General features: G+C 40.5%; 1 protein-coding gene across 1 annotated transcript; it reads left to right on the top strand.

Moving 5' to 3' along the window:
- Positions 1 to 241: 241 nt before the first annotated feature.
- Positions 242 to 18,983, top strand: si:dkeyp-13a3.10 (uncharacterized). Its single transcript, XM_021613103.3, has 6 exons — positions 242 to 599; positions 746 to 940; positions 8,244 to 8,519; positions 8,810 to 8,902; positions 10,718 to 10,744; positions 17,178 to 18,983. The coding sequence occupies exons 1-6, from the start codon at positions 542 to 544 to the stop codon at positions 17,252 to 17,254; spliced, it is 726 nt and encodes a 241-aa protein (XP_021468778.2). The 5' UTR covers positions 242 to 541; the 3' UTR covers positions 17,255 to 18,983.
- Positions 18,984 to 19,888: the final 905 nt, after the last annotated feature.

Genomic DNA, 19,888 nt, shown 5'->3' with positions numbered 1-19,888 from the left:
CCAAGGTAAAATGCAGTTACTGCCTTCTTGCAGTTACTACAAACATGACCCCCCCATTTTCTCCATACCACAACACAATGAAGGCGGGATATTTGTCCAAATGATAAAGCATGTATTTAATGTATGAAAAAAAGTAAATAACATTTTTTTTTTGACCGAATGCAGTTCCTGCTTTTTTGCTTGGCAGGGCAGTACAGGTTGTTGCAGTTGCACGCCTTGAAGCTCCTCCCCTAACGGAACCAGCTACCACCAGCCAATCACATCAACACTACTGAAAATCTTAGTAGGCTAGCTACGCATTTAAAAGTCAACATAAGGACGGACTACTCATAGCCACAAATCCAGAGGCTACGCACTTAGCTATGGACGTTTGATTGATAAACGCTCTGCCCTTCATCATTCTACCTGTTTGATGTTGGAAAGGAGAACACGAGCGAGTCCTTTCTAATGATATATAATCTATTATAATTGGTTTACGTCTTGGAGGTTATTTTAAACTACAGTACATCATTTCCAAAGCCAGTCCTCGCATAGTGCAAAGATGCAACTTCCACTTACATTCATTCTGTTTTTCAATTTAAGTTGGGGTCTTCCAATTGGTATGTTTTTCCATTGCTTACTTTTTTCATTCCCATTGCCATGTACAATTTGTTCATTTTACGCACAACATTCTACACCTTTGTGTTATGAATCTTAGGCTACTAATAACAAACAAAATTAGATTTGTTGATGTGTTTTGTTGCAGACACGGTCATTCTGTTCCAGCGGTCGGGAGTGGTCGGCGAGATGGAGACCGTCGAGCAGGTGTTGGTCAACGGAGCACCTCTCTCCGGCAGCGGGAAATACGTCAGTGGCATTCTCCGTGCTGTATTGATGGGCAACTACGAGTCTTTTCAGCAGGCGTTCGAGATCGAAGAAAATGTCACCAACACCATGACAAGTAGGCCTAATGCATGCCTGAACCTACTGCAACACACTAATAAGTACACAAACACACAGTTGCCACCGTAAAATGTGTTCTATATTGGATTTTCGGTGGATATTCTTGATTTAAAAAAAATATCAACAAATATCAACAAACAAAAGAGGAATAGTCACATGCAAACAAGCATACATTCAAACTATGTACATTGCCAGGAATCCTAAACAAACAAATCATATTCATTAATAATACCACAAGTTTGAATTGCCTTTTTGTTTTTCATTTTAGTTCAAGTTAATTTATAAAGTGAAAAAAGTTAGGTTTTGAATTAGACCATTTGCATTTGTGAATATGCAATTTACCTAGTATTATTAGCAGTTAAATTCAATATACTACATCTTTATCTATGTCAGAATTTCTGAAATAAATCATTATATCAAAACCATTAAATACTACAACCGGTCCCTTTTTCTTCTTAACAAAATTCTGTATGTCAATTCCAAAAAATTAGACTATAAATACAGGCACAAAACAAATGCAAAATGGTCTCCTTCTCCATTCCACAGAAATTTAATTTATAGTCAGTGAATCTTTCCAAAACATGTTTCACAGGATAAATACTATGTAACATTTTAAATGAAACATCCTTTACCTTGTTACAATATTTGTTAGCAATTTTCCATGCTTTCCCCCATTGTATATCACCATAGATATCTGACCAAAATAATCTTGCTGAGGGAATTGTAGTATCACAAACAATTCTTCCTAATCTGTTTATTACTACATTTATCTTTGATGTTAATATTGCCAATTAATATATTTTCATGTAAATCTATGTTACTTACATCAACCTCAGATGAATTTAAAAGAGATACAACCCCCAATTTTACAGAGCTAGTACAACCACTATATAAAGTTTGGACTGCTTTAAAAAAAAGTCACCAAACCCCCCAAAACGTATTGCTTTGAACATAAACTCATGTTCTACAGTGTCAAAAGCTTGATAAAAATCAACAAACATAAGAAAACTATCATCAATGATGAGGTCATTATAGTCAATCATATCTAAGATCAACCTGATGTTATTACTAATGTGTCGACCATGCATAAAACCACATTGTTCTTCATCAAGTATATGATGCAAGCCTTGTTTCAACCTCTTAGCAAATACAAGGGCAAATAATTTCTCATTATTCAACAGGCTAATTGGGTCTCCCGTTGTCTATATAAAGACTATCCTTATTAGTTTTGGGAATCAAAGTAATTACACCTTGCTTTAACGAAGCCGGTAAATCCCCCTTTTCTATTGATTCTTGGAACATAGCAAGAATGAAAGGAATCAATTTATCATTGAATGCTTTAAACTATTTTTTTAAAATAAAAAGCTGATTAAACCATCATTTCCAGGGGACCTATTGTCCTTAAGACTGTATTTGTATTAAAAGCCTTATCTCAATTTCAGATAACTCATCACAAAAATCCCTGAAATCATTATCTATCATCTTAGCAATGTTTGGTATATTGTCTAAGAAAAGATCCATATTGGAAGTTGCCGGTGCTGATGTATACAGATTCTGATAAAACTGGGCAACATGCTGAGTGATTTCTTTTGGATTTTCATTGGGAGTATTATTAATCATTAATTTACATATGGAAGTCTTTTCGCCTGCCCTTTTTCTAAATTAAAGAAATATTTTGTAACTTTCTCTCCCTATTCCATCCATTTTTGTCTTTATCTTACAAACGCTCCCCGGGCCTTCTCGTAGATACAGTCTAACTGCATTTGAAATGATGATAGCTCCAGTAATTCCTGATTAGGTAGTTAAGTTTTTTTTAGTATAATCCATTATTCCCTTTATGATGTCATTCTTTCTCTCTCTTGGCACAAGCAATTTCTTTCCCCATTGAAATAGCCAAATGCCTTAAATCAAATTTCATTAGCTCCCAGTAACTTCCAAATGTATTCATAACACAGGCACAATTCTAGTATTTATCAATAATTCCTGCTACTTCCTTCTTAAATACTTAATTCTCTAGTAAAGTCTTGTTCATTTCCCAGTAACTTTGACTGTTTTGTTGTTGACAAACCATGCATATTTATCTTGAGATCCCTATTGAGATCCCTTTGTGGTCTGTTAAAATCGATGGTTCAATCGAGACTATCAACCTTTACAGCCATATCTTCAGATATCAGCCAGAAATCAATACAGGATTGTATAGATAAATCTTTGGTACTCCATGTAAACATAATCTTATCTGGGTTTCTTATGTCTCCAAATATCTGGAACACCTAACCTTAGACATATATATTCCTTATCTCACAAACAGAATTGCTATCCTTAGGAGGCCATCTATCTAGATTATCATGTAATACTGTATTAAAATCTCCACCCCGATGGAAATGTAGTAAGTAAATAAATAAATACAAAATAAAATACAGTTACTTGACTTGTTATTGGAAGCATAAGTATTTACAACAATGAATTGAATGCGGTTGACATCTACCAATAGTATAATCCATCTCCCTGTATTATCTGCCTTATGACTCAATATATGACCCTTAAAGTTGCCTTTTAAAATATACGCAGGTTGTTCTTCATTAAATAGTAATTTTCCTTTGCACTTTTCCATGTCATATCCCTCATTGTCCTGGAGATAAATCTCATGAACACTGGTCGTGGTGGCTGGTTGTTTTCCCTATCTCTCAGCCTACCTAGGCGGTGCACTACATCCAGAGAACCTGCAACAACATTTCGCTCATCCTCTGGGACTATTGCCCCTGCAAATGTCTTTCACTCTTGCTTTTGATGTTATCGTCAGATTTTTCTGCTATTCCATAAATTCGAAGATTCCATCCCCGACGATACCGGTCATTCTCGGGAGTTTCTTCTGCTTTGCAACCTGAATTTTCAATGTTGCGTTCTGCTGCTTCCGAGTTTTTACTTCCTCAGCATTGAAATCAATCGCTTTCTTCAGGTTAACGATACTGATGGTGTTCTTTTTCACCAAATCCATGATGTCATCTGCGCTCTCTCTGATTTTTAGCTGTGAGGCTGCGGACGATGTTCTCCTGTAGCTTGCTCATTGATGGTTCACTTCTCAGCTTCTTTGGAAGTTGCTCCTTGGTTGGGGTATTCATTCGCCCCCTATTTTTACACTGCAAGCATATGAGTGAGTTTCAACAATGCCTCTTTTCTCCCTGGCAGTTTCAACATCCATTATCTCACCAACAGTTTGGTCATGTCCTGATTCCACGCTACTAGCTATGAAGACGTTAGCAGGCTAACTAAACTACACACGCTGAAACTTTTCGATGGCTAACTTGTTCGTTGGAAATCGTCAAATATAATTCAATGGTTTGATCAATTACAAAATATTCTGAAGTTCTCGCGTCAATATTGAATCAACTAACTATGACAATTATATATTCTGAATCGAGGGAGGATGGACAAATACACAGCTTTTTTGTTGTCATAATGCTGTGTTTTTTGGGGGGGAAGGGGTTTCGGTCTGCAATAATAGGGGGTGGTGGTGTGTAAGAGCTATTGAAGATTGAAAGGAATAAATATCTAAATAGAGTGATAGAAAAGGACACAAATCATATTCATTAATAATACCACAAGTTTGAATTGCCTTTTTGTTTTTCATTTTAGTTCAAGTTAATTTATAAAGTGAAAAAAGTTAGGTTTTGAATTAGACCATTTGCATTTGTGAATATGCAATTTACCTAGTATTATTAGCAGTTAAATTCAATATACTACATCTTTATCTATGTCAGAATTTCTGAAATAAATCATTATATCAAAACCATTAAATACTACAACCGGTCCCTTTTTCTTCTTAACAAAATTCTGTATGTCAATTCCAAAAAATTAGACTATAAATACAGGCACAAAACAAATGCAAAATGGTCTCCTTCTCCATTCCACAGAAATTTAATTTATAGTCAGTGAATCTTTCCAAAACATGTTTCACAGGATAAATACTATGTAACATTTTAAATGAAACATCCTTTACCTTGTTACAATATTTGTTAGCAATTTTCCATGCTTTCCCCCATTGTATATCACCATAGATATCTGACCAAAATAATCTTGCTGAGGGAATTGTAGTATCACAAACAATTCTTCCTAATCTGTTTATTACTACATTTATCTTTGATGTTAATATTGCCAATTAATATATTTTCATGTAAATCTATGTTACTTACATCAACCTCAGAGGAATTTAAAAGAGATACAACCCCCAATTTTACAGAGCTAGTACAACCACTATATAAAGTTTGGACTGCTTTAAAAAAAAGTCACCAAACCCCCCAAAACGTATTGCTTTGAACATAAACTCATGTTCTACAGTGTCAAAAGCTTGATAAAAATCAACAAACATAAGAAAACTATCATCAATGATGAGGTCATTATAGTCAATCATATCTAAGATCAACCTGATGTTATTACTAATGTGTCGACCATGCATAAAACCACATTGTTCTTCATCAAGTATATGATGCAAGCCTTGTTTCAACCTCTTAGCAAATACAAGGGCAAATAATTTCTCATTATTCAACAGGCTAATTGGGTCTCCCGTTGTCTATATAAAGACTATCCTTATTAGTTTTGGGAATCAAAGTAATTACACCTTGCTTTAACGAAGCCGGTAAATCCCCCTTTTCTATTGATTCTTGGAACATAGCAAGAATGAAAGGAATCAATTTATCATTGAATGCTTTAAACTATTTTTTTTAAATAAAAAGCTGATTAAACCATCATTTCCAGGGGACCTATTGTCCTTAAGACTGTATTTGTATTAAAAGCCTTATCTCAATTTCAGATAACTCATCACAAAAATCCCTGAAATCATTATCTATCATCTTAGCAATGTTTGGTATATTGTCTAAGAAAAGATCCATATTGGAAGTTGCCGGTGCTGATGTATACAGATTCTGATAAAACTGGGCAACATGCTGAGTGATTTCTTTTGGATTTTCATTGGGAGTATTATTAATCATTAATTTACATATGGAAGTCTTTTCGCCTGCCCTTTTTCTAAATTAAAGAAATATTTTGTAACTTTCTCTCCCTATTCCATCCATTTTTGTCTTTATCTTACAAACGCTCCCCGGGCCTTCTCGTAGATACAGTCTAACTGCATTTGAAATGATGATAGCTCCAGTAATTCCTGATTAGGTAGTTAAGTTTTTTTTAGTATAATCCATTATTCCCTTTATGATGTCATTCTTTCTCTCTCTTGGCACAAGCAATTTCTTTCCCCATTGAAATAGCCAAATGCCTTAAATCAAATTTCATTAGCTCCCAGTAACTTCCAAATGTATTCATAACACAGGCACAATTCTAGTATTTATCAATAATTCCTGCTACTTCCTTCTTAAATACTTAATTCTCTAGTAAAGTCTTGTTCATTTCCCAGTAACTTTGACTGTTTTGTTGTTGACAAACCATGCATATTTATCTTGAGATCCCTATTGAGATCCCTTTGTGGTCTGTTAAAATCGATGGTTCAATCGAGACTATCAACCTTTACAGCCATATCTTCAGATATCAGCCAGAAATCAATACAGGATTGTATAGATAAATCTTTGGTACTCCATGTAAACATAATCTTATCTGGGTTTCTTATGTCTCCAAATATCTGGAACACCTAACCTTAGACATATATATTCCTTATCTCACAAACAGAATTGCTATCCTTAGGAGGCCATCTATCTAGATTATCATGTAATACTGTATTAAAATCTCCACCCCGATGGAAATGTAGTAAGTAAATAAATAAATACAAAATAAAATACAGTTACTTGACTTGTTATTGGAAGCATAAGTATTTACAACAATGAATTGAATGCGGTTGACATCTACCAATAGTATAATCCATCTCCCTGTATTATCTGCCTTATGACTCAATATATGACCCTTAAAGTTGCCTTTTAAAATATACGCAGGTTGTTCTTCATTAAATAGTAATTTTCCTTTGCACTTTTCCATGTCATATCCCTCATTGTCCTGGAGATAAATCTCATGAACACTGGTCGTGGTGGCTGGTTGTTTTCCCTATCTCTCAGCCTACCTAGGCGGTGCACTACATCCAGAGAACCTGCAACAACATTTCGCTCATCCTCTGGGACTATTGCCCCTGCAAATGTCTTTCACTCTTGCTTTTGATGTTATCGTCAGATTTTTCTGCTATTCCATAAATTCGAAGATTCCATCTCCGACGATACCGGTCATTCTCGGGAGTTTCTTCTGCTTTGCAACCTGAATTTTCAATGTTGCGTTCTGCTGCTTCCGAGTTTTTACTTCCTCAGCATTGAAATCAATCGCTTTCTTCAGGTTAACGATACTGATGGTGTTCTTTTTCACCAAATCCATGATGTCATCTGCGCTCTCTCTGATTTTTAGCTGTGAGGCTGCGGACGATGTTCTCCTGTAGCTTGCTCATTGATGGTTCACTTCTCAGCTTCTTTGGAAGTTGCTCCTTGGTTGGGGTATTCATTCGCCCCCTATTTTTACACTGCAAGCATATGAGTGAGTTTCAACAATGCCTCTTTTCTCCCTGGCAGTTTCAACATCCATTATCTCACCAACAGTTTGGTCATGTCCTGATTCCACGCTACTAGCTATGAAGACGTTAGCAGGCTAACTAAACTACACACGCTGAAACTTTTCGATGGCTAACTTGTTCGTTGGAAATCGTCAAATATAATTCAATGGTTTGATCAATTACAAAATATTCTGAAGTTCTCGCGTCAATATTGAATCAACTAACTATGACAATTATATATTCTGAATCGAGGGAGGATGGACAAATACACAGCTTTTTTGTTGTCATAATGCTGTGTTTTTTGGGGGGGAAGGGGTTTCGGTCTGCAATAATAGGGGGTGGTGGTGTGTAAGAGCTATTGAAGATTGAAAGGAATAAATATCTAAATTAAAAATAAATACATCAACAGTGGATGTTTGTCCGTCCTCCCCTGGCTCAGAATATATAATTGTTATAGTTATGTACGAGCGATTTGAAATCCTAAATCTATTTTTAAGTGTGGATTGTTCTCCATCCACCATCTTCATAGTCATGGCTTGCTTGGTTCAATAGCTATTGACGAGGTTACTAAATATTCACTGAATATCCAGTATAAAACAAAATTTACCTCTGTACAGGTGCCTTGCTCAAGGGCACAATGGCAGTTACCTGAGATAGGGCAGGACAAATCTACCTCCTTGACTGACAAGGAATACAATCAGATATATATTCTGTATAAAGGATACATTCATCCTTAACCATTCCTTTCCCTTTTTCCTTCAATGACCAGAAAATCCTACTTACCAGTACCTGCGTGTGCGTGAATGCAAACTGAATGGATTTCGAGTGGTGCATTCGACCGACCAGCTCCTTGTCAACGGGAATGACTTCCTGACTTTGGACCAATCCACAGACACCTGGACAGCTGAGGTACCACAGGCCCTCTCACTCAAACAGCTTTGGGACTGGGACACTGAGTTCACGAGGAGGGAGAAGATGCAACTCCATGAGAGCTGTACCGAACTGATGAAGGAACTCAGACATTCCGAGCCCACCACCAATAGAGGTAAGTGTACGGGAGGAGGCCTACTTGGTGCCACTGCTTTAGTGTACACTGAAAGAGCATTGTATAGATTAGAAGGCAAGTGTGTATGCATGCGTGCATCTGTTTTATGTACAGCGTGTGTGTATGTCAAGCTTGTGTCGGGTTTAATAAAAGGTGTAACAACACTGGCAGACTACACGCCACAAGATCAACAGAATGTTCCCATTCTTTGGTCACTTGTTTTAACTAGTTATGAAGTACAGTAGGTCATGCAGGTGAATCCAGTGAATTCCTGTTGTATGTTTCAACAGGAACGTCCCTGCTGACTGTCCTGGCTCCACTGTTTGCATGCCTGACCTTTGTTGTCATGGTTATTGCAAGCTTCCTCATCTCTAAACAACGAGGTGAGTGACATTATATTTTGTATGCACCAGTACTGTATGTCAAATACATTTTCCCCCTCTTGGATATTAAACTTCATCCTATTCTAAACTCAGCAAAAAAAAGAAACATCTCTTTTTCAGGACCCTGTCTTTTTAAAGATAATTAGGAAACATCCAAATAACTTCACAGATCTTCATTGTAAACAGTTCAAACACTGTTTCCCCTGCTTGTTCAATGAACTATAAACAATTAATGAACATGCACCTGTGGAACTGTCGTTAAGACACTAACAGCTTACAGGTAGGCAAGTAAGGTCACAGTTATGAAAACTTAGGACACTATAGAGGCCTTTCTACTTACTCTGAAAAACACCAAAAGAAAGATGCCCAGGGCCCCTGCCCATCTGCGTGAACGTGCTTTAGGCATGCTGCAAATAGGCATGAGGACTGCAGATGTGACCAGGTCAATAAATTGCAATGTCCGTACTGTGAGACGCCTAAGACAGCGCTACAGGGAGACAGAACGGACAGCTGATCGTCCTCGCAGTGGCAGACCATGTGTAACAACACTTGCACAGGATCGGTACAACCGAACATCACACCTGCGGAACAGGTACAGGATGGCAACAACAACTGCCCGAGTTACACCAGGAATGCACAATCCCTCCATCAGTGCTCAGACTGTCTGCAATAGGCTGAGAGAGGCTGGACTGAGGGCTTGTAGGCCTGTTGTAAGGCAGATCCTCACCAGACATCACCGGCAACAATGTTGCCTTTGGGCACAAACCTACCGTAGCTGGACCAGACAGGACTAGCAAAAAGTGCTCTTCACTGACGAGTCACAGTTTTGTCTCACCAGGGGTGATGGTCGGATTCGCGTTTTTCGTCGAAGGAATGAGCGTTACACCGAGGCCTGTACTCTGGGGCGGGATCGATTTGGTGGAGGGTCCGTCTTGGTGTCACAGCGTCAGCGGACTGAGCTTGTTGTCATTGCAGGCAATCTCAACGCTGTGCGTTACAGGGAAGACATCCTCCTCCCTCATGTGGTACCCTTCCTGCAGGCTTACCCTGACAGGACCCTTCAGCATGACAATGCCACCAGCCATACTGCTCGTTCTGTGCATGATTTCCTGCAAGACAGGAATGTCAGTGTTCTGCCATGGCCAGCAAAGAGCCCGGATCTCAATCCCATTGAGCACGTCTGGGACCTGTTGGATTGACGGGTGAGGGCTAAGGCCATTCCCCCCAGAAATGTTAGGGAACTTGCAGGTGCCTTGGTGGAAGAGTGGGGTAACATCTCACAGCAAGAACTGGCAAATCTGGTGCAGTCCATGAGGAGGAGATGCACGGCAGTACTTAATGCAGCTGGTGGCCACACCAGATACTGACTTACTTTTGATTTGGACCCTCCCCCTCTGTTCAGGGGCATGTTATTCCATTTATGTTAGTCACATGTCTGTGGAACTTGTTCAGTTTATGTCTCAGTAAATATTTGTATGGCCAATTGTTAAGTTTGCTGAAAATAAACGCAGTTGACAGTGAGGGGACGTTTCTTTTTTTGCTGAGTTTATGTCATACTGGTTGTTCTCTTGCTGCCCAGTCTGGGATATTTACTGAATGGCTTTCATGATCTCTATTTAAATGACACATTTAAATCAGTGTGTCAGCTATGTAGAATGCAATGCTATCTTTAGAAGCTCTATATACAATTCTATATTTTCCTTTTGCGTCTTAATTCCTAACGTTATTGTGTAATTCTGAACGTTATATTCCCAATGACCATATGTAGCTAGTCTACAACAGAGCCAACAGAATGTTTTGTTTCTCTTCCTTCAGATCCCAGAGTTTCCAGACACCCTGGAGGTAAAATATTTTTACTTCCATCTCATTGTCCCCCATCGGTTTCTTGGTTAACAGGAGTATAGAACATTCAATATTAACAGATGGTTTAGTATGTTGACTGGGAACTGCTGTCTCCTAAACCACACCTTGTAAACAGGACTGGGCACATTGTCCTTATCTTCTGATGCTACTGGCTTTCTGTGTGCTTCTCTCAGTGGTGTGTATGTTTGTCTTTCACAGGTAGTTCCCTTTTTGTCAAATGTGTGACTCCTAGGGCCGAGGGTAGTATTCAGGATCACAGGGTTTGGTGTCAATGCTTATGTTGACTGTGATTTATATAGATTCCATGCTTCCTGGACATTCCTACATTTAGAAAGCTGCTGTTCAAACATGTTGAACAACATTGTGAACAGTTGTTTTGGTAAATACTGATTGTGTCCCAGTTGTAGGTCTGTCACTTGTGCCTTTAACACGAGTGATGTATATTTGCATGTACTCTATGTACATTGCACAACAGACTTAGTCTGATTGACACGAAACTCGAAGTCCTCCTGACTTCCAAGATGGCGTAGCAGTCAGACGTCTTTGTCTTGTCTCGTCCCATGTGTATATATCTTTTTCTTCATGTTCTTTTTAATATTTTTCCGAAACCTCAACTTCAAAATACTCTCTTGCAACCCGCCTCACCCAATGTGGTGTGGATCTGTTTTTTTTTTTCCTAAAGTATTTCTATTTACTCCCAAACTGGAATACCTCAACTGAAGCTAACTAGCTACCAGCTATCAGTCAGCTAACCACTGCTAGCGGTCATCAGCTAACCTTTAGCTCGGAAAGCTCTCGCCAGTTTGTACAACGCGTTTCAAACCAGAGCATATCGGACCTATTTTTCCCTCCATATCCCTGAATTCCTACCACAAACTCTGAACCTTTTCATCTGGATCATCACAGCTAGCTAACCGCAACCCGGTTTTACTACTCCTGGCTAATGTTTCCGTCCTGGAGCTAGCACCAACTAGCCTGGGGCTAGCCCATGCTAGACCCATCTCCCGGCTCACTCCTGGGCTACAATATCCGGACTCCTTCTACTACCGGTACAGGGCACGGAACCCCGCCGATCCTCAACGATTGGAATACCGACATAATCTGCCCGAGGATTCCAACTGGCTCCTCAGGCGCGATGTCCGCTGAAGGACCATTCTGCTAGGCCTGCTAGCTACCTAGAGCTACTTGGAACCCCTGGTCTGTTAACTGCTTGCTTGCTAACCTGGTCTGCTAGCTGATAGCTTGTTTAGCCCCGGCCTACTAACTGTTAGCGTGTTAGCATCGGCCTGCTAACTGTCTGAGTCGCCGTGTCCCCAGTCAACCCAACCACTCATTGGACCCATATGTTCACTTGGCTACGCATGCCTCTCTCCAATATTAATATACCTCGTTCATTACTGTCCTAGTTAGTGATTACTGTCTTATTTCACTGTAGAGCCTCTAGCCCTGCTCAATATAGCCTTTTGTTAATCACCCTGTCATCTCAGATTTTCAAAATATGCTTTACAGCCAACGCTAGACAAGCATTTGTGTAAGTTTATCATAGCCTAGCATAGCATTATGCCTTGCTAGCAGCAGGCAAACTTGTCACGGAAATCAGAAAAGCAATCAAATTAAATAGTTTACCTTTGATGAACTTCGGATGTTTTCACTCACGAGAAATTTTTTCCAAAAATATTATTTTTGTAGGTGAAATAGCTCCGTTTGTTCTTCACGTTTGGCTGAGAAATTGCCCGGAAATTGCGGTCACCACAACGCCGAAAAATATTCCATATTAGCTCCATAATATCGACAGAAACATGGCAAACGTTGTTTAGAATCCATCCTCAAGGTGTTTTTCTAATATCTATTCAATAATATATCCGTCGGGACAATTCCTTTTTCTCTAGGACCGATTGGAGTAATGGCTACCTCTGCACTTCACGCGAGAATCTCTCTCGGAGCCACCATGTGACCACTTACGCAATGTGCCCCCATACTGGTATTCTTCAACAGAAATGCGTAAAACTATGTCACAATGCTGTAGACACCTTGGGGAATACGTAGAAAGCGTAAGCTCGTTGATGGTAAATTCACAGCCATATAGGGAGTCATTGGAATGCAGCGCTTTCAAAACCTGGGGCACTTCTGGATTGGATTTTTCTCAGGCTGTCGCCTGCAACATCAGTTCTGTTATACTCACAGACAACGGGAACGTTTTTTTTCCAAAAATGTAAATACTGCCCCCTAACACCAAGAGGTTAAACATCTTTAGAGACCATATCTCTCTCATCATTACTCAATGCCTAGGTTTACCTCCAATGTACTCACATCCTACCTCACCTTTGTCTGTACACTATGCCTTGAATCTATGCTATTGTGCCCAGAAACCTGCTCCTTTTACTCTCTGTTCCGAACGTGCTAGACAGCCAGTTCGAATAGCATTTAGCCGTACCCTTATCCTTCTTCTCCTCTGTTCCTCTGGTGATGTAGAGGTTAATCCAGGTCCTGCAGTGCCTAGCTCCACTCCCACTCCCCAGGTGCTCTCATTTGTTGACTTCTGTAACCGTAAAAGCCTTGGATGTTAACATTAGAAGCCTACTCCCTACGTTTGTTTTACTCACTGCTTTAGCACACTCTGCCAACCCGGATGTCTTAGCTGTGTCTGAATCCTGGCTTAGGAAAACCACCAAAAACCCTGAAATCTCCATTGCGAACTATAACATTTTCCGCCACGATAGAACTGCCAAAGGGTGCTGTGTTGCAATCTACAGCAAAGATAGCCTGCAGAGTTCTGTATTACTATCCAAGTCTGTACCCAAACAATTCAAGCTTCTACTTCTAAAAATTCTCCTTTCCAAAAAACAAGTCTCTCACTTGCCGCTTGCTATAGACCCCCCCTGTGCCCCCAGCTGTGCCCTCGATACTCTTTGTGAATTGATTGCCCCACATCTATCTTCTGAGCTCGTGCTACTAGGTGACCTAAACTGGGACATGCTTAACACCTCGGCCATCCAACAATCCAAGCTTGACACAAATTATCAATGATCCTACCAGGTACAACTCCAAATCCGTAAACACGGGCACCCTCATAGATGTCATCCTAATTAACTCGCACTCCAAATACACCTCTGCTGTTTTCAATCAAGATCTCAGCGATCACTGCCTCATTGCCTGCATCCGTAATGGGTCTGCGGTCAAACGTCCATCCCTCATCACTGTCAAACGCTCCCTAAAACACTTCAGCAAGCAGGCCTTTCTAATGAACCTGGCCTGGATATCCTGAAATGACATTGACCTCATCCTGGCTGATAGATGATGCCTGGCTATTCTTTAAAAGTGCCTTCCTCACCATCTTAAATAAGCATGCCCCATTCAAAAAATGTATAACTGGGAATAGATATAGTCCTTGATTCACTCCAAACCTGTCTGCCCTTGACCAGCACAAAAACATCCTGTGAAGTTCTGCATTAGCATCGAATAGCCCCCGTGATATGCAACTTTTCAGGGAAGTTAGGAACAAATATACACAGGCAGTTAGGAAAGTTAAGGCTAGTTTTTTTCATTCAGAAATGTGCATCCTGTAGTACTAACTCAAAAAAGTTCTGGGATACTGTAAAGTCCATGGAGAATAAGAGCACCTCCTCCCAGCTGCCTACTGCTCTGAGGCTAGGAAACACTGTTACCACCGATAAATCCACTATAATTGAGAATTTCAATAAGCATTTCTCTATGGCTGGCCATGCTTTCCACCTGGCTACCCCTACCCCGGTCAACTGCCCCGCACCCTCCACAGCAATCCTCTAAAGCCCCCACCATTTCTCCTTCACCCAAATCCATATAACTGATGTTCTGAAAGAGCTGCAAAATCTGGACCCCTACAAATCAGCCAGGCTAGACAATCTGGACCCTCTCTTTCTAAAATGATCTGCCGAAATTGTTGCAACCCCTGTTACTAGCCTGTTCAACCTCTCTTTTGTATCGTCTGAGATTCCCAAAGATTGGAACGCTGCCGCGGTCATCCCCCTCTTCAAAAGGGGTGACACTCTAGACCCAAACTGCTACAGACCTATATCTATCCTACCCTGTCTTTCTAAGGTCTTCGAAAGCCAAGTTAACAAACAGATTACCGACCATTTCGAATCCCACCGTACCTTCTCCGCTATGCAATCTGTTTTCAGAGCTGGTCATGGGTGCACCTCAGCCACGCTCAAGGTTCTAAACGACATCATAACCGCCATCGATAAGAGACATTACTGTGCAGCCTTATTCATCGACCTGGCCAAGGCTTTCGACTCTGTCAATCACCACATTCTTATTGGCAGAAAGCCTTGGTTTCTCAAGTGATTGCCTCGCCTGGTTTACCGACTACTTCTCAGACAGAGTTCAGTGTGTCAAATCGGAGAGTTAGACTGTAAACTCTCCTTCCAGACTCACATTAAGCATCTCCAATCCAAAATTCAATCTAGAATCGGCTTCCTATATTGCAACAAAGCCTCCTTCACTCACGCCGCAAACTTACCCTAGTAAAACTGACTATCCTACCGATCCTCGACTTCGGCGATGTCATCAACAAAATAGCTTCAAATACTCTACTCAACAAACTGGATGCAGGCTATCACAGTGCCATCCGTTTTGTCCCCAAAGCCCCATACACTACCCACCATTGCGACCTGTATGCTCTCGTTGGTTGGCCCTCGCTTCATATTCGTACCTAAACCCACTGGCTCCAGGTCATTTATAAGTCTTTGCTAAGTAAAGCCCCGCCTTATCTCAGCTCACTGGTCACCATAGCAGCACCCACTCGTAGCACGCGCTCCAGCAGGTATATCTCACTGGTCACCCCCAAAGCCAATTCCTCCTTTGGTCGTCTTTGCTTCCAGTTCTCTGCTACCAATAACTGGAACAAACTGCAAAAATCTCTGAAGCTGGAGACTCATATCTCCCTCACTAACTTTAAGCGCCAGCTGTCAGAGCAGCTCACAGATCACTGCACCTGTACATAGCCCATCTGTAAACAGCCCATCTATCGACCTACCTCATCCCCATACTGTATTTATTTATCTTGCTCCTTTGCACCCCAGTATCTCTACTTGCACATTCTTATTCTGCACATCTACCATTTCAGTTTCTAATTGCTATATTGTAATTACTTTCCCACCATGGCCTATTTATTGCCTTAACTCACCTCATTTGCACTCACTGTATATAAACTTTTAGTTTTCTTTTGTTCTACTGTATTATTGGCCATGTTTTGTTTATTCCATGTGTAACTCTGTGTTGTTGTATGTGTCGAATTGCTATGCTTTATTTTGGCCAGGTCGCAGTTGCAAATGAGAACGTGTTCTCAACTAGCCTACCTGTGTCACGTTCTGACCTTAGTTCCTTTGTTTTGTCTTTTGTTTTAGTATGGTCAGGGTGTGAGTTGGGTGGGTTGTCTATGTTAGTTTTTCTATATTTTTCTATTTCTGTGTTTGGCCTGATATGGTTCTCAATCAGAGGCACCTGTCAATCGTTGTCCCTGATTGAGAACCATATTTAGGTAGCCTGTTTTCCTTTGTGTTTTGTGGGTGGTTGTTTTCAGTCTTTGTGTGTCTGCACCAGATAGAACTGTTTCGGTTTTCACTTCATTGTTTTGTATTTTGAAGTGTTCAGTTTCATTAAAAAAGATGAACACTTACCACGCTGCGCTTTGGTCCTCTCCTTCTTTCACCGACGACAACCGTTACAACCTGGTTAAATAAAGGTGAAATAATACAATTAAAATAAAAACTTGAGGCTGTTTGATGTTTTCGGGACAATGCGCCGATAATGAAGTGGGCTGTGCTTTTACCTGGTTGGCTCGCCGCTGTCTTTCTCACTCAAATACTCAGGTGTACAGCCCCCGGCCGCCACAGATCCAAACAACAAGAGGTCTTAATCCCCCCCAGGGGGGGAAAAAATGTTTGAGAGAGCCAATCAAAGCTCGATCAATTGCTGGGTGAAAATTGCACCAGCAAAGGGACTCCTGTCCAGACCAGTAGGTCATAGTGCTCCCTCGATGTGTACCACATGAGTGGCGTCAGCCAGGCTACAACAGACTTGCAATTGATGCCTAAAGTAGTGACATCATAGGAATGGCCAAATAGTCCGCTTTAGAAGAACCATCCGCTTTAGAAGAACCATAATGCAGAATAATCGACACTCCACCAAGAGGGAGAAAATGAAGGACTCTTGAACCCCACACTGCTGTAGCGCTGTGTGGTTAACTCATCTGCATGTCTCCTACCACATGTCTGGTGTTTGTTCTTGTCTTACTGTTGTCTCATCTCTCAAGTGTTTACGGTGTTTGGCGTAGTGTCTGCTGAGGTAAACATCAGGAGTTAGCTGTGTGTGTATGTTTCAGGTGTGTTTTACATCTTCCTAAATTGTGTTTTCTTTTTCCTCCCTGCAGGTGTACTTGGCTCCATTGTCCACTACTATCAGAATGTCACAGAAACACAATCAGGAAAAGACTACCAGGCCCTCTAAAACTCAACCCACCTCCGCTCATCCACCTCTGATGACTGCTCTGTGAAGGGAGTTGTACGAGATCTTCAGTTTCTTGGCAATTTCTCACATGGAATAGCCTTCATTTCTCAGAACAAGAATAAAGTGACGAGTTTCAGAAGAAAGGTCTTTGTTTCTGGCCATTTTTGAGCCTGTAATCGAACCCAAAAATGCTGACGCTCCAGATACTCAACTAGTCTAAAGAAGGCCAGTTCTATTGCGTCTTTAATAAGCACAACAGTTTTCAGCTGTGCTAACATAATTGCAAAAGGGTTTTCTAATGATAAATTAGCCTTTTAAAATTATGAACTTTGATTAGCTAACACAACGTGCCATTGGAACACAGGAGTGATGGTTGCTGATAATGGTCCTCTGTGCGCCTATGTAGATATTCCATTAAAAAATTATCAATTTCCAGCTCCAATAGTCATTTACAACATTAAGAATGTCTACACTGCATTTCTGATCAATTTGATGTTATTTTAAGGGACAAAAAAAAAGCAAATTTATCAAAAACAAGGATATTTCTTAAGTGGCCCCAAACTTTTGTACCCTTGTCCGTCCAACTCTCTGGTCCCCCTTTCTCCCTGGGCCTTCTTCCAACAGGCCACATTCCTATAGACCCAGGAGGATTGTAGCCTACCAAATATTTATAATATGACAGGAACTGTGACATTCCAATTTGTATAACTTACTGTTGTGTGTGTGACTTGAACTCTTGAAGTAGTTCCTAGTTAACCACAAGAAAAGAATATGAAGACAGTTTTATGCACTTTATAATTGTGTATTTCCTCACCTTTGTATTTCCTCACTTATCTACCGGTGCCTATGCCTTTCAGGCTTAGCTTTTCAGCCTATGTCAAAACAGACAGAGGCTGAAACACACAGACACACACTCTGTGTGTTCACGCTCGATAGCTAAAAACTACTGTAACTGGGCCTCCCGGGTGGCGCAGTGGTTAAGGGCGCTGTACTGCAGCACCAGCTGTGCCACCAGAGACCTTGGGTTCGCGCCCAGGCTCTGTCGTAACTGGGGCGACGCACAATTGGCCTAGCGTCGTCCGGGTTAGGGAGGGTTTGGCTGGTAGGGAAATCCTTGTCCCATAGCTCACCAGCGTCTCCTGTGGCGGGCTGGGCGCAGTGCACAGTGTTTCCTCCGACACATTGGTGCGGCTGGCTTCCGGGTTGGATGGCGCTTAAGAAGCAGTGCGGCTTGGTTGGGTCGTGTATCGGAGGACGCATGACTTTCAACCTTCGTTGAGCCCGTACGGGAGTTGTAGCGATGAGACAAGATAGTAGCTACTAAACAATTGTATACCACGCATTTGGGGAGAAAAAGGGGTAAAATTTTTAAAAAACGACTTCAACTAGAACTAGATTTGTGTAGAGCTGTCGGTTGCATTTAGTCAACAGCTATCAATAACTTTTCCTTGTTAAAAAAAACGATGTGAAAAGTTTTCAATTTGGTCCATCTGTTTTGAATAAATGTTATTTTGATCCAGTTACACATTCTGGGTGCAATACGGTAAAAACAAATGTGTACAGTGAGGAAATGTGTTCACTTTGTGCACTTTTGTGTATACTGTATACTGTATTATGATTTGAGGGGACAGAATTGTACATTGAACCGGATATGTATGAATGATTTTTATCACTTGTTTATCACTTTACTTTGTATGTTTGTCACTTTATTAAAGCTATTTAAATGCAACTTTTGTATTGGAGTATCTTTAAATGGAAAATTTACCTGGATGCCAAATAGATGGATAGTACACCCCGATCAACTCAAAAGAACAAGAATTGCGACAAGCTCAGGAGGCTAGGTATTGGGCTAAGCCTACTTGAAATGCTGAGGTATCATTATTACTTGGCTAGAGGCATTCTACATAGCATCCCATTAATACCTTTTCTGAAATACAATGGATTTTAAAACATCCTTTTTTTTTAACAGTGGAAGAGATCGCCAGGGCCTTAATGTTTGCATTGCTCCTCAGTCATGTCAGCAAGCTTTGTAGGTTGGCTTGCTTTGTGAAAATTGTGCAACTTCAATGGGTGAGATGGGGAAGGGTGAACTAGATGGTAACTTTACAAGTAAAGTTGCGGGGCTTGCTAAAGCTCTTTGTTGTTGTAATGAAAGAAGTTTTAAAAAGTTGCACTATTGATTATTCCAATTGTGAAATTATTTTAAATTCCCACCGACAGTCAGATTTGGTCAGAAGTTGTGGTCAGTAGTTATGTGGTTCCATAGTTGTGTGGATATGGTCAAAAGTTTGATGTTTGGTCAGAAATTGTGTTTGTGGCCCCTAGATGTCAGAAGTGTGGTTGTTGTCAGTGGTTGTGGTCCCTAGATATGTTCAGAAGTTGTGTGGTTGTGGTCAATAGTTGTGTGGTTGTGGTCACTAGATGTGGTAAGAAGTTGTGTGGTTGCGGTTAGAAGTTATGTGATTGAGGTCACTAGATGTGGTCAGAAGTTGTGCGGTTGATGTCAGATGTTATGTGGTTCTGTAGTTGTGGTCAATAGTTAAATGTGTGATCAGAAGTTGTGTGGTTGTGGAATGTAATTGTGTGGTTGTGGTCACTAGATATGGTAAGCAGTTGTGTGGTTGTGGTATGTAA

Source organism: Oncorhynchus mykiss, chromosome 8 (genome assembly GCF_057628025.1).
Source record: "Oncorhynchus mykiss isolate SJ-2025 chromosome 8, ASM5762802v1, whole genome shotgun sequence".
Taxonomy (NCBI): domain Eukaryota; kingdom Metazoa; phylum Chordata; class Actinopteri; order Salmoniformes; family Salmonidae; genus Oncorhynchus; species Oncorhynchus mykiss.
The sequence above is the reverse complement of the archived record's forward strand: the minus strand, read 5'-3'. Positions and strand labels throughout refer to the sequence as shown.